This window comes from Megascapheus bottae, chromosome 15 (assembly GCF_031878675.1).
Source record: "Megascapheus bottae isolate mThoBot1 chromosome 15, mThoBot2.hap1, whole genome shotgun sequence".
NCBI classification, from domain to species: domain Eukaryota; kingdom Metazoa; phylum Chordata; class Mammalia; order Rodentia; family Geomyidae; genus Megascapheus; species Megascapheus bottae.
In genome coordinates this window covers 20,115,855-20,130,779 of record NC_143523.1, presented here as the reverse complement: position 1 = coordinate 20,130,779, position 14,925 = coordinate 20,115,855, and the positions used below count along the sequence as shown (strand labels likewise).

At 48.7% G+C, this 14,925-nt stretch overlaps 2 protein-coding genes across 3 annotated transcripts in view; one reads left to right on the top strand and one right to left on the bottom strand.

Moving 5' to 3' along the window:
- Window positions 1-239: 239 nt before the first annotated feature.
- On the bottom strand, window positions 240-2,718 carry Calhm3 (calcium homeostasis modulator 3). The gene is made up of 3 exons (XM_090346896.1): window positions 2,432-2,718; window positions 1,549-1,804; window positions 240-772 (listed from the first exon to the last, which is right to left on the bottom strand). Exons 1-3 carry the CDS (start codon window positions 2,716-2,718, stop codon window positions 281-283), a joined length of 1,035 nt encoding a protein of 344 aa, XP_090203022.1. The 3' UTR covers window positions 240-280.
- Window positions 2,719-13,496: 10,778 nt separating this feature from the next.
- Neurl1 (neuralized E3 ubiquitin protein ligase 1) overlaps window positions 13,497-14,925 on the top strand; it is a 76,155-nt gene continuing 74,726 nt past the window's right edge. Inside the window, exon 1 of one of the 2 annotated variants that reach the window (XM_090345956.1) lies at window positions 13,497-14,176. In XM_090345956.1, coding sequence (XP_090202082.1) covers window positions 14,092-14,176 — 85 coding nt within the window. In that variant the 5' untranslated portion in view covers window positions 13,497-14,091. The remainder of the gene's footprint in view (window positions 14,177-14,925) is intronic. The other variant, XM_090345957.1, reaches the window with a different exon arrangement.

Below are 14,925 nucleotides of genomic sequence, written 5' to 3'. Positions count from 1 at the left end.
TTTGGTCTACAGACCAGAAGTACATGTGACCAGGAGCATGTGTGACCATGTATGACCTGGGAGCCTGTGTGGAAATGCGACTGTGGGGCCCACCATTGGAAGCACTGGATCAGAACCTGCATTTCACTATAGCCCAAAGAGAATGGTGTCTGCCACATTCTGAAAACCAACCAACAACTGAGCTATTTGAGGAGGCCAAAAGAGTAGGCCGGCCCTGGATTCGTGTTATCACGGGCATTTTACATGGGAGCATTGCTGCTGTTTAAGCTCAGGAGGGTCTTTACACATCTGTGTGCTGGGATAGCCGGGTTCTGGGCACTACCATGGGGACTCGGTGGTTGAGGCTCACCCCCCAGATGCCAGAGGATGCCACAAGGTCCAGTGGTGGTTTGCTGGAGTACCAGGCATGTAGAAGATGGTCCATCTGCTCTCTACTGCAGATTGCACGCAGGTGGGCCTTCCCGCCTCCTCCATCAAGGTCCTCTAGGGGCTCTGAGGACTTGGGGGGCTTCAGGCTTTGGCCTTCAGGGTCCCGACGCAGCCCTCGAGCCTGTAGTTCACTTTGCATGCTGGCAAAGAAATGCAGCACACAGCGGTGTGCAAAGTCCCGTGCATGCTCACAACAAGTCTCATCAAAGAGCTTCTGCTCTAGGTCCACGTAGTTGCTCCAGTATCTGCGCTGCAGGAAGACTGTCTGGTCGAAGCATGGTCTCAGACAGCGGGCCAGGAAGGCCACCACAATCAGCAGCAGGGTGATGCTCCAGCCGATGGCCTGGAGGTGAAGAGGACAGTGTGACACCGGCACTCTAAAGTCCCTTCCTTTACTTCTCATTTCATCTTTCATCAGATCTTTTTTTTTTTTTTCCCAGTTCTGGGGTTTGAGCTCAGGGCCTGGGTACTGTCCTTGAGTTTTCTCAAGGCTAGCGCTCTACCACTTGAGCCACAGCACCACTCCTAGCTTTTTCTGAGGAATTGAACCCAAGGCTTTGTGCATGCTAGGCAAGCACTCTACCACTAGGCCACACTCCCAGGCCCTCATCAGAGCTATTTACCTACCTATTCGCATATCCATTTTAAATCAATTCTGGGGCTTAAATTAATGAGCAAAAAGCTGAAAGTAGAAATGTGGCTCAAACAGTAGAGTGCGAGCCTTGAGCAACACACACACACACACACACACACACACACACACACACACACACTATACAGAACCCAAAAAACTCAGGGACAACATCCAGGCTCTGAATTATTTCTAACCAGCATGGCACAAGGCAGAGCAGTACATCTCCAGAACTTCCTTGCTCTCCATCCAGCCTCTTGGGCATGTGTCTGGCTGACTGTTGGCTACCTATCCTGGGGTAAATAAATATTGATGGCCCCATGCTCATTCTCCACTCTTCCATTCTGTCCTGCTCCTGCCCTGGACCTCGCCTCTCTCATTCTATGAACCTTGGGAAATAATATGGACCACGCCCAGCCCCAACCCCAACCCAATGCAGGGAAGGAATCTCAGGGGGCATGAAGGCAGGGCAAGATCACCCTGATTACCTGTGACAGACACCGCAGATAACGAGACACAGCCTTTCGAGCAGGACTGTCTCTGACCAGCTCATCTTCCTTGCAGGGCACCTTGGCTAGGAAGAGTTGCACCTGGTTGGAGGTCATGTTGGCAAAGTCCAGAAACTTCCCGGGATCCACGGAGTTACTGAAGGCACACACAAAGCACTTCCCATCAAGGAGAGCCAGCAGGATCCAGACCAGGGGTGCAGCCATTGCTCTCTGCAGTACAGAGGAGCACATGTATCTGCAGGCCGAGAAAAGTGGGGGGTCACAAAAGGCAGCTGCAATCCAGCTGCAGAGTCAGCCTGAGCGAGAATCTAGGTACTAGCTATGAGAGCTTAGCCAAATCATTTAACTTCTGCCTTAAACTGCTCATCCTTAAAGACAGGTTTTTCAGGGCTGCAGGTCAGGCAGAGTGGCAAAACATGAGATCCATCTCCACTACTACCAAAAATAAATGAAAATATATGGTGACTGGCCAGGTGCTAGGGATTCATGCTTAATCCTAGCTACTCAGAAGACTGAGATTTGAGAATCATGGTTCAAAGCCATCCTGGGCAGGAAAGACTGTTTGACTTTTATTACCAATTAAACAGCAGAAAGCTGGAAGTGGAATTATGGCTCAAATGATAGAGTGCCAATCAGCCTTGAGCAAAAAAAAATAAAGTACCCAGGCCCTGAGTCCTGAGTTGAAGCTCCAGTCACACACACACACACACACACACACACACACACACACACACACACACAGCACACCGATCTTGGAGCGGATGGTCCCTAGTTGGGAAAGGGGCACATCTGCTAGCAGCCAGGTCTGGGTGAGGGTGGCCCTGACAATGCCCGCGGTTCACCGAGAAGCATAGGACAGCACCTGAGGATGCCCAGATCCTTCCTCCGCCGCCCCACAGGCCGGCGCCACTCCTCAACCATCACCACCGACTGCCGGTTGAGGAGGAGGCCGCAGAGGAAGAGGGCGAGGGGGGGCGTGAGCAGCAGGCCCAGGCCGTAGAGGGTGTTGTAGCGGGCCAGGCAGGGGCAGTTGAAGTCGAAGGAGGAGTACAGCTTCACCGTGACCGCAGCCAGCAGCAGACAGATACCGTTCATCACAGACTCGGAGTTGGACTGGAAATGTTGGAAGAACATGCAGAATCGATCCATGGTAGCAGCAGGACAGGTTTGGGAGGCTGGGGGCCACTGGACTTAGGGAATGAGGAGAAAGCTGGGATTGATGTCCACCTGAGGACCTGCAGCAGAATCAGGCTGTTTTCAGTAAGCAATTGTCTGTCCTCATCGCCACTCCCTTCTGGGGGAGGGCAGGCAGTGAACCTAAGCAAATGAGCCCTGCCCAGCTCTCCATGCCAATCCCACTTCTCTTCAGACAAGCAGCTGGTAGAGCTTCTAGCCCGGGACAGGCAAATTCTGGGTATGATAAGGCAAAGATACCAGCTGAGCCAAAGCATCTTTATCTTGTGCTCTCCAAATCAAAGCATGACTTAGTTCATCAGCTCAGGAAAATGTCCTGTGTGCTAGTCAAGAAAGTCTGTGCTTGCCTAAAGCCTGCTAGAAAGTTTGTTTTCCCCTAGTCAGGCTCTCGTCATATATAGCCCACTCTGGCCTGTGATTCACGATCCTCCTTGCGTCAGCCTTTTGAGCGCTGGCATTAAAGGCGTGTGACATCATGTCATGGAGAAGAGCTCTGGAACTCATGTCAGTGTTTGCTGTGAGAAAGGTCATGGAGAACCGGTCCTCCAGTAGAAAGCTGAGCATCAGCAAAGGCAGAGAAGTGGGCAGAATCAGGCAGGGGTGCCGCGGAGAGATTCTATTATCAGCTTTATTTCCAAAAAGAAATCCCCATGATAAACAGAGCCAATCTATGTTTTGGGGGAGAAGTCAGGCTGGAGAGTAATGGAGGCCTCAGATGGCCGAGTAGGAAGTACCCCTGCTGTCCACCACAACCTTTGATCTTTAGTGATATAACCACAGTGGTTTCCTGAGCACCTGCAGAGAGCCAGATAATGGCACAGCCAACTGGGTAGCACAGTGTAAGCATGGAGAAAACCATGATTTTACTTAAGTTTGGGGAAATCTGCCTTCATGACTGGGTTTGGTTTAGACCAAGATGCAGTAGACACCTCTGCTGGCTACCAGATATCCAATCTCCTATAAATGAAGTGGCTTAGTAGGCACCAATTCCAGAATAGGCCTGACTCCTCTAGGGCATGTTTTCTTTATAACCAAGTAGATAGTGGAAGCTAGAAAGATACACACATTTTCCCTTAGAATAACTCTGCAGTCTGTAAGAGGAAAAGAACAAATTGGAAACATCTGTAAAGGTGTTTGGATTGGTTTGAGGATTCCTCAAAAAGTTTGACACAGGACAATGGGGGACTCTCGTGGCATTCAGGTGCCACCTAGTGGTGTGTAGAGAAGGAAGTTGAGAAGGGAGAAAAGAAGAGAGGGATATAGTAGAACACAGGGCTGAGATCCCTGTTCTTAGCCAAAAGGCTCACCTGGAGTGCCTCTGGGACCCCCTCTGGGGAAAGGTGGGGAGAAGGGGAAAGGTACATACCAGCAGGAGCTGGAGAAATGCCCACTTCCTGTGCTAGGAGGAAGATGCTTGTAAATTTAGACCATTGGCTTCCTGGAAAGGTGGCTTTCAACTGTGCCATAAAGAAGTTTTAGTTTCTTGTTGTTGTTGGTTGTGAGGCTTGAACTCAGGTGCTGTCCCTGAGCCTCTTTGTGCTTAAGGCTAGTGCTGTACCATTTGAGCCAGAGTGCCACTTTTAGGTTTTGAGTGGTAAATAGGAGTCTCATGGGACTTTTCTGCCTGGGCTGGCTTTGAGCCATGATCCTCCGATCTCAGCCTCCTGAGTAGCTAGGATAACAGGTGTGAGCCACCAGCACCTAGCTGCATTTTACATTTTTATGTAGTCATATTTATCATATTTCACCTTTATGATTCTCTGGTCTTTGAAACCTTTCAGGAAAGGCTTTCCTGCCAAGTAAAAGCCATTAAAAGCCTCTAGGAGTGAAACAAGATGTTGAACGACTTTAACCTGTCTTTGGTCATATTCTCTTAAATCTATTTTGTGTTTCTAGGCAGCTGGGTGCTCCCTGGCCACCATCCAGAGAACAATGTCTGCACCTAGGGAGTCTTGAGGGTCTCTTACATATAGGGAAGAGCTGGTTTCAGGACTCAATGAGCAGCCATTGCCTGAAAAAGGTGCCTCCCTCAGGATGGACTTGAAAAAAATCCCAACCCAGCACAGGAACCATGTCACAGCGTGCAGGCCTCAGGATACCCTGGAGGTGCAACCCAGCACACCATTCCATTACTCGGCTCTGAGGAAGCCAGAATGCTGTCCAGAGTGATTGAACTAGTTTACATTCCCACCAACAGTGCAATAAGGTTCCTTTTTTCCCCACATCTTTGCCAACATATATATATATATATATATATATATATATATATATATATATATATATGTTGTTGTTTGAATTCATGATGTTGGACAATCTTACCTCAGTAAGATGGAATCTCAGAGTTGCTTTGATTTGCATTTTCTTTTCTTTTTTGCCAGTTCTGGGCTTGAGCTCAGGGCCTGAGCACTGTCCTTGGACTTTCTCAAGGCTAGAGCTCTACCACTTGAGCCTCAGCACCACTTCTGGCTTTTTTCTATGTATGTGGTAACAAGGAATTGAACCCGAGTCTTTGTTCATGCTAGGCAAGCACTCTACCACTAGGCCAAACTCCCGGCCCTCAAGCTGTTTCTGTTAGTTTTGTAGTAGAGTTTGAGGTCTGGGATTGTAATACCATCAGCATAACATTTATTTCAAGGAAACACAGCCTTGAGTAAAAATCACTAGAAGATTAGTTTAATAAACATAAGAAGAAAGAAGCACATTATAGGTAAATAACAAAATGGCAGGGAACGGGGCCGGGAGTTTGGCCTAGTGGTTAAAGTGCTTGCCTAGCATGCATGAAGACCCGGGTTCCATTCCTTGGTACCACATACATAGAAAAAAGCCGGAAGTGGTGCTGAGGCTCAAGTGGTAGAGCTCTAGCCTTGAGAAAGTCCAAGGACAGTGCTCAGGCCCTGAACTCAAGCCCAGGACTGGCAAAAAAAAAAAAATGGCAGGGAACGTGATATATCTGTCCATAGTAACATCAAACATAAACAGGCTCAACTCCACAACCAAACGACATAGAACAGCAGATTGGATTTAAAAAAAAAACAAGATCCAACCATTTTATAATCAAATTTCAACTGAAGGGATGGAAAAAGATCTTTCATGCATATGCATCCTGTAAGAAGGCTTGAGTAGCCATACTGGTATCTGATAAAATAGACTTCTTATTAAAATTTGTAGGAAAAGACAAGGAAGGTCATTACATATTAATAAAAGGAATGAGCTACAAAAAGGAAATCACTTTGGTTAATATTTATGCATCAAGGAGGGGAGGGAAATGGGTACCAAGACATGTGAAAGGGTATCAATGTATGTGAATTAATGCACCTTCTATCTGGCAAATATCATGTAACCCTTTTACTAATTACAATAAAAAAATTTAAAAAAATAAAATAAAATCAGGAATATGGAAAAAAATATTTATGCATCAAACAATGGGACACCTATATACATTGAGCAAACACTCAGACTTACAGAACATGATAGACCCCAGTACAATAATAGTGGGTGACTTTAATACTGTACTCTCACCAAAGGACAGGTCAACCAGACAAAAGGTCAACAAAGAAACTTTTGAACTAAAAGACACCAAAACCCAAATGGACTTGATAAACAGCCACACAAATCATGTTCTTCTCCTTAGCCCATGGATTGTTCTAAATGGACCTATCTTAGGACATGGGACAATTTTTTTTTCTCCATTGGTAATGGGGTTTGAACTTGGCCTGGGTACTGTCCCTGAGCTCTTCAACTCAAGGCTACTGCCCTACTCCTTGAGCCACAGCACCGCTTCTAGTTTTCTGGTGGTTAATTGGAAATAAGAGTCTCAGGGACTTTAGTGCCCGGGCTGGCTTTGAACCTTGATCCTCAGATCTCAGCCTCCTGAGTAGTTAGGATTATAGGTGTGAGCCACCACACCAAGCGACATGCAAAGATCTTGAGCAAATACAAAAGGATCAAGATAACCTCCTGCCTTCTATCTGATCACAATGGAATCAAATTAGTTCTCAATAACAAAATGTACTGCAGAAAACAAACATGTGGAGACTGAACCCCACACTGCTGAGCAAAATGTAGGTCACTGAAGGAAATAAAGGAGAAATTTCTTACAATTCAATTAAAATGCAAACATATCATATTGGAACCTCTGGGATACTGTAAAAGCAGTGTTGAGAGGAAAGTTCATAGCTCTAAGTGTGCACATAAAACAGAAACAGCACAAGTAAATAACCTCATGACACAACTAAAGCTGGTAGAAAAACAGGAACAGAAACTAATGGAATAGAGATTTAAAAAAACTATATGTAAAATTTTTTTAAAAAAAAGCTGACGCCTTGAAAAAAAATCAAATTGACAGGTCACTAGTTAAATTGATGAAGAAAAGACAGGAATGGGCCATGAGCTTGGCATAGTGGTAGAGTGCTTACCTATCATTCACAAAGACCCGGGTTTGATTCCTCAGTACCACAAGCATAGAAAAGGCCAGAAATGGTGCTGTGGTTCAAGTGGTAGAGCTCTAACTTTGAGAAAACCCAAGGATGGTGCTCAGGCCCTGAGTTCAAGCCCCAGGACTGACAAAAAAGAAAGAGAGAGAGAGAGAGAGAGAGAGAGAGAGAGAGAGAGAGAGAGAGAGAGAGAGAGAGAGAGAGAGAGAGAGAAGCCAGGAAGGGGAAGAGATTCAGATTAGGATTTTTTTTGTTGCCACTCCTGGGCTTGAGCACTGCCCTTGGATTTTCTCAACGCTAGAGCTCTACCACTTGAGCTTCAGCACCACTTCTGGCTTTTTTTTTCTATGTGTGTAGTGCCGAGGAATCGAACCCGGGTCTTCGTGGATGCTAGGCAAGCACTCTACCACTAGGCCAAACTCCCAGCCCCCAGATTAGGATTTTTTTTGCTTGTCTTCGGGATTGAACTCTGGGCCTGGGTGTTATCCTTGAGCTTCTTTTGGCTAAAGGCTAGTGCTGTACCACTTGTGCCACAGTGCCACTTCTTTTTGTGAGTAGATTATTGGAGATAAGTCTCACAGACTTTCTTGCCTGGGCTGGCTTGGAAACATGATCCTCAGATCTCAGCCTCCTGAGTAGCTAGGATTACAGACAGGAGCCTGGCACCCAGATGGATTAGGAGCTTTTTAAAGGACCTTTTGCAATTAGAAAAAAAATATTGTTGGCTTCAAATTATGAAAGGAAACTTCAAAATCAAAATTAAGACCTATTCATTTATTTGCCTATAAAACATAACAGTGTATTGACTTCATCAATCATTAAATGTAGCATTCCTAAAGAGTTCATTATATTTGGAAGACTAGGTTTTTCACACTTGGCAAGGAACTCAACACTTACGTGATAGCTTGGAAATAAAACCCGTTATCAATTCAATGAATTCCTTGTAGGCCAATGTTGACAAAAGTCAAATTTGTAAAGCTCCTTTAAAAAAAAAGTGTAAGGGAAAGTGGTGCTGTGACTCAAATGGTAGAGTGCTAGCCTTGAGCTGAAGAGCTCAGGGACAGTGCCCAGGCCCAGAGGTCAAAGCCCCAGGACTGGCAAAAAAAAATGTGTAAGGCTGGGGCTGGGAGCATGGCTTGCCTAGCATGCATGAAGCCTTGGGTTCGATTTCTTGGTAACAAATACACAGAAAAAGCCAGAAGTGGTGCTGTGGCTCAAGTGGTAGAGCGCTAGCCTTGAGGAAGCCCAAGGACAGTGCTTAGGCCCTGAGTTCAGTCCCCAGGACTAGCAAAAATACGTATAAGGCAAGAAAATATTTCATGTGGGAGGTGATATATATTTTAGTACATTTCACCTAATGGAGTTGGGCCCCTAAGATAAGAGTTTGAGGAGTCCATTGCCAAGAAGGCAATTTTGTATATAAAGCAGAGGAGAGACTGGAGTTCCCAATGCACAATGGTCTCCTGTCCTACCTTTCATGATGGCTAGCCTAGCTGAGAGATGGGAGCCTGAACTAGCCTGATTCCCCATATGGTGTCCAGCCTTCTCAGGAGGAACCTGCAGGCCTTCTTAAGCCTTATCCTCCCCACAAGAACACATAGCCATATGGAGCAAGTATGATCCCAAGGTGAGATCAAAAAGTGACCTACATTACTGGGTATGGTGGTACAGTCCTGTAATCCCAGTACTTTGAGTCTGAGTCAGGAGGATTCTAGCCAGGCTGGGCTACATAGTCAGATCCTGTCTCAAGAAAACAAGTTATTTGCCACAGATGTTCTGAAAACAGCATCACATAATTTAAGCTAGACTGTCTCTGTTTATATAGAGATTTCTGTTTGGAAATGGAACTGACAGAGGCTCAATCACATGTCTCTTGTAATAGACATATCTTCAAATGATCTTTCCTCGTTTAGTCTATGAAGCAGAGGGGGGGCTGGGCTCTCCTTCCCCCTCCTCCCGCTTCCTATACTGTCATCTCTTATGCAAACGTAGAAGGTTCTTTTTTTTTTTTTTTTCTTTGCCAGTCCTGGGCTTGAGCTCAGGGCCTGAGCCCTGTCCTTGGACTTTCCCAAGGCTAGAACTCCACCACTTGAGCCTCAGCACCACTTCCAGCTTTTTTCTATGCATGTGGTACCGAGGAATTGAACCCGGGTCTTTGTGCATGCTAGGCAGGCACTCTACCACTAGGCCAAACTCCCAGCCCTCGGCTTTTTTCTATGTATGTGGTACCAAGGAATTGAACCCAGGTCTTCGTGCATGCTAGGCAGGCACTTTAACCACTAGGCCAAACTCCCGGCCCCAGAAGGTTCTTTTTAAGGGGAAAAGAGCCTCAATCATTGTAGGATAATTAACCTGTGTGTGTGTGTGTGTGTGTGTGTGTGTGTTTCATGGGGCTTGAACTCTGGGCCTGGGCGCTGTCCCTGAGCTCTTCAGCTCAAGGCTACTGCTCTACCCCTGTAGCCACAGCCCCACTTCCAGATTTCTGGTGGTTAATTGGAAATGAGTCTTATGGACCTTAGTGCCTGGGCTGGCTTTGAACCACAATCCTCAGATCTCAGCCTCCTGAGTAACTAGGATTACAGGTGTGAGCCACATGCCTGGCTTAATTAACATTTTTTAAAATTAAGTTTTCTGTGTTTGGTTAGTTCAAGAATTTTTTTTTTTTGCCAGTCCTGGGCTTGAGCTCAGGGCCTGAGCACTGTCCTTGGACTTTCTCAAGGCTAGAGCTCTACCACTTGAGCCTCAGAACAACTTCCGGCTTTTTTCTATGTATGTGGTACTGAGGAATCAAACCCAGGACTTCTTGCATGCTAGGTAAGCACTCTACCACTGGGCCAAACTCCCGGCTCAGTTCAAGAAATTTTAATTAAAAGATAAATACAAAGTTTGCTAACACATTCAAGGAGCTTTTAAAAACAATTGTGCAGTATTATGATTTAAAAATCAAAACAAAAAATCAAGGGCTGGAGACGTAGCTTGGTGGTAAAGTGCTCACATAGCATGGGCAATGCTCTGAGTCTGATCTGTAGCATCAGGGGGAGAAGCCTGACTTGTAATAGACTTTAAGGCAGTGATCTGCATCTTGAACCCCTTTCTTCTCTCTTTAGGCTTCTGTAGATGATTTTAATGTACACCTCAGTGTAAGATTTATAGGGATGTTTGGGAAGTGGAGGTACAGCTCAAGTGGCCTTCAGTGAAAACCCCAAGAAAGAGCACAAGGTCCCAAGTTCAAGTTCCAGTACAGATACAGGATTATGTTTGGAAGCCAGGCCTGCTTGGTTCATGCCTGTAATCCTAATTATTCTGGAGGCTAAGATCTGAAGATCTCAGTTTGCAACCAATCCAAGAAGACAAATCTGAGAGACTATCCTTAATTAGTCAGAATGAATCATACCTCCAGAGGTGAATGTGTGGTTCAAATGAAAGAGCAGAAGCCTTGAGTGAAGAGCTAAGGGTGGGGGGGGCATGAGGCCCCAAGTTCAAACACACACAAAATAAGTGAAATACTTATGTCTGGAGAGTGTGCAGCCTAGAAGGAGGCCAAGAGGATCCCCTTTGAATCTCCTTGTCTCTTTAGATTACATTTCATAAGAAATGCTATATGAATAGAGATTACCATGTGAATGTTCATGTATGATGTGTGACCGAGTTAAAACAATTGGAGTACAGAGACAATTTCATGGCCCACAGTCAGCATTCAGTGAGACGACTATGTATTCAGTCTTGAGTGTAGGCCCGGGAGGCAGGGAGGCCCAGGACAGGCTCTCCCATGGTACACACAAGGAGATTACACCTTGTGCAGTTCCAGGCACACTGTGAGTACTCAATAAGGGGTTGGTGAGTCTGGAAGCACGTGGGCACTAGGCAATGTGACAGTCTCAAGTTCAGGGGGCCTCAGCTTGAACTTAGATGATATTCACCCCGTGGCCAGTTCTAAGCTCAGTATCCCCAGGCTTAGGAAAGTAAGAAACCAGAAGAAACTGGACCCTGCTCAAATTATTTTTTCATCAACCTGATTGAGTAAGGACTTCAAGACTGGAACGCAGGCAGGTGGGAGCCATGGAGAGAGGAGATGGAGGAGGAAAGGGAGTGGGAGAGAGGAACAGAGAGCAATGGAGAAAATGGAGAGAGAAAGAGAGGGAGAAAGGAAAAAGGGAAAGACAGAAAACAGCCATGAAGAAGATGGGGTTCAGAGCTGTTCCTTCTCAGGAACACATCATCTTTTCTGTCTTATGAATTGGTATGTTGTGAGCGCCATGCACATGTGTGTACACACACACACACACCACCACCACCAAAGACTAGAGTAAAGCTAAGAGGAATCTAGGCTAAGAAAGACACTAGGGGGGTCTCCATATTCAAGTTTGTATCCATGCAGGGTGGCACCTGTGTGGCCCTGTGAGAGGCCCTTTCCGTTTTCCACATGATGGTGGTGGTGGTTTTCTTGCCTCAGCCATGCCTAGCAGTCTGTCCTTCCATGATTTCCTCAAGTTGCTCCTGTCAGAGTAAGTCTCAGTCCTGCCCTCCTGCTTTTGCTTACACCTTTCGCCTTCCTTCTGGCCTCTTGGGGTCAGGTTTCCTGAGCTGCAGAGCCTTCTGGCTATGTCTAGACTCATTGAACCTCCATCGCTGGTCCTCGATTCCTTCTTTTTTGATCTTCATCTCTTCATTTTTCCCATTGTCCAGGTTTAGGCTATGGGAGGTTATGAGAGGAGGCTTCCCATCTACCTCCTCTCCCAGGCCCCAGAAACTCCTCTTCCCTGGGGGAGGGAGAGATAGGACTGCTTTCAGAAGTGGCCCAGCCTCCTCCCAGCCACTGCCGCCAAATCTCAGCAAGGAGCTCATACTTCACACACACTCAAAGGGAATTAGCTTCCTCTATACAGAGCCCTTGCATTTATCCTCACTCGTAAAAGGCCTTATCCCAGAATCCACTCATAGTTCCTTCATCTCCTCAGATTTAAGGTGATAGAACAGTATACATGGGGTGTGAGTGTGCTTGAGTAGTCATTGTTCATGGAGGTACACTTGTAGAGTGTAGAGGTGTGTGTACAAATATGGGTGTTGCCATAGAGATTTCTGATGCATAAGCCACTGATTGGGATGACTCTAAGGAAGAAACAGTCCAGAAATTAGATAGCAATTCCCAACTATAGCACCTAGCCAGGATGGGATCCTGGGCATTCAAAAAGCTGTCAGTCTTGGGCTGGGGGCTGTTTTTCCCTCCAGACCCCAGAGTAGCACCTGTCACAGATATTCTTTGCCTGTTCATCTGGGGTGTGATGTCTAGAATGGGGAGGACATGCAGGACACAGGAGGGGACTCACGGGTGATCAGAAGGCTCTATTCTTTGTGGCTTATAGACAGCAAGAGTCATCTATTCTACAGATAATTTTGGAGGATCTGTCACATGCTTTTTTCCAGGGCTAGGAATGCTATGGCAAATGTAATTGGTCTGTTCACCTCCCCTCTCCAAGTTTATGCTGTAGTTGGGGAGACAGGGCCCAACAAGTGGCAGAGGCTCCTTCTACACAAATATGCACAAAAATGATGAAGAAACACGAATGATCACATTGAGGCGACTGAGAACAAGCGAGGTGGTGTGTTCTTTCCTGAGAATGGTCAGGGGAGATCAGAATCTGAACTAGGCCTGAATGATGAGGAACCATTACAAGGAGACTTGGGGGAGGGGGAAGGGACCTTCTGAACTTTCCAGAATATGGATGAGATGCCCATTCTTGTCCATGTCTTCATAAGACTATGGGTCAGAGTTGCTGAAGTCACATCAGGGAGCTAGAGATGATCCGTGGGAGCAGAAAGGCTGGTGTGGGGGGAGGAGGAGGGGAATGAGACCTGTACTCTGGTGGATTCAGAGAACCAGCCTTATTGTTCTAGTCTTATGCATCCAGAGACTCCCTGCTATCAGGCATGGGTCTGCCTGGGGTTCCTTTCTGAACCCTCGCCCAGCGCCCCTTCAGTTGGGAGCTGGGGGTCTCTACTTCGGTTTCTTTGTTAACTGCCTATTCTACAGCATTCTCCCCCTGCCATGTACCTGTGCTAGGAAAGCTCCATGGACTTTTAGTTCCGTGGGTGAAAGGAACAAAGCCTGACCTCCAACCTGCGCCTCGTCCCACCGTCCCCCGCCCCCCGCTGGGCCCACCGGGACCGCCGCGCGCTCCTGGGCCACATCTGGCGGGGCGCGCGTGCGCGCTCGCGCCTGTCACTAAGACGCTCATTCAGCGGCGCTGCTGTCACCATAACAACAGAGGCCGGGGAGTCCTGGCGACCGCCGGGGCGGGGGCGCGGGTGGCTGGGGTGGACGCGGGAGCGCGGCGACCGGGAAAGACACCACCTCGGGAGCGCCCCGCACGCCCGGAGCCCTGCTTCCCCGCTCCAGGCGCACCTGCCGGCCGGAAAGCCCCACGCACGTCGCTGTCCCCGCTGTCCCCGCGGGCGGGGACCGTGCTGCTCGCTGAGCCACCGGGCGGGCCCAGCCGGCGGAGCCGCGGAACGCACGCGCCCAGTCCCGACTCTATGGCCCGGGAGGAACGCGCTGGAGCCGCCGCGCCGTCTGTCACCAGCCCGAGTCCCAGCGCCAGCGGGAGGAAGCGGGGAGCCCCGGGCGCCGCCAGCCCGCGGCCCCCGCCCCCGCCGCGGGGCATGGGAGCCCGGTAGCGGGTTCGCGCCAGGACTTTACCCCGGGCAGGACCCGCCGAGGACCGCGAAGCCCCGCGAGGCAGAGGCGACGCGCGGCCCGCTCGCCCCCGACTGCAGCCCAGCCAGGGCCCTCCCCCGGCGGCGCGCGCCCGGGCGCGCACGCACTTGAACACCTTTCCACCGCTTCTGCCGGGCCTCGCCTGACCCCCGCCGCGGTAGAACTCCCGAGGGCTCCATCATGGGGAGCAACTTCTCTAGCATCCCTTCTCTGCCGCGAGGAAACCCCAGCCGGGAGCCGCGGGCTCACTCTCAGAACCTCAAAGGTAGGCTTGGCTGACCGGGCGCAGCTGGAGGACGGGGCGCAGCTGGAGGGGGTAGGGAAAGGGGGAGGGGTGGAGAGGTGTGGGGAGGACCGGTAGGTGCCACCTGTTGGGTGCTTTTGGAGCGGGCAGAGGCACACCTGGCGGTGGAGGTGGGCTGCCGTGGGAGCCACCGATGGAGATGTCAAAGATCTGGGGGTCTGCGTAGTCCCCCCTCCCCCGCCAGAACTGATAACGTCACTGGAGAGTCCCCCAGACCGTGATGGCCAAGGCGGCAGCAGGGTAGGGGGGGGCTGTGGGGAATCGGGTGGGGGGGCATTTCAAATGGATAGTGGTGTGGAAAGGGAAGCCAAGCCCTCCAGCTGAGCCTCTCAAAGGGAGTCATTTTATCTGCACTGGGCTCGAGAAACCAGGCCCAGGCTGGAGCACTAGTTGCATTCCCAATAGGAGGGCTTTCAGGCACCCAGGATGGAGGGCCAGAAGCTGGGAGCTTGCTCTTGGGGGCCTGGGCTGCTGCTGACTTTTTGCATCCACGGAGCCAGCTAGGTTTTGTAGTTCACCAAAGACCTGATGCCTAGTTAGAACTCTAGGACAAGGAAGGGCTGGCCATTTCGAAATAGACACTTCTCATATTCCAGGAAGGTCTTTGCTCTCCGTGTACCTGAACCCACTCAGAACCTTCTGGAGGGAGTCTTAGGCCTAAACCTCTGTCTTGCCATTTCTAAGGATGTCTCTGACTTTTGATATAGATT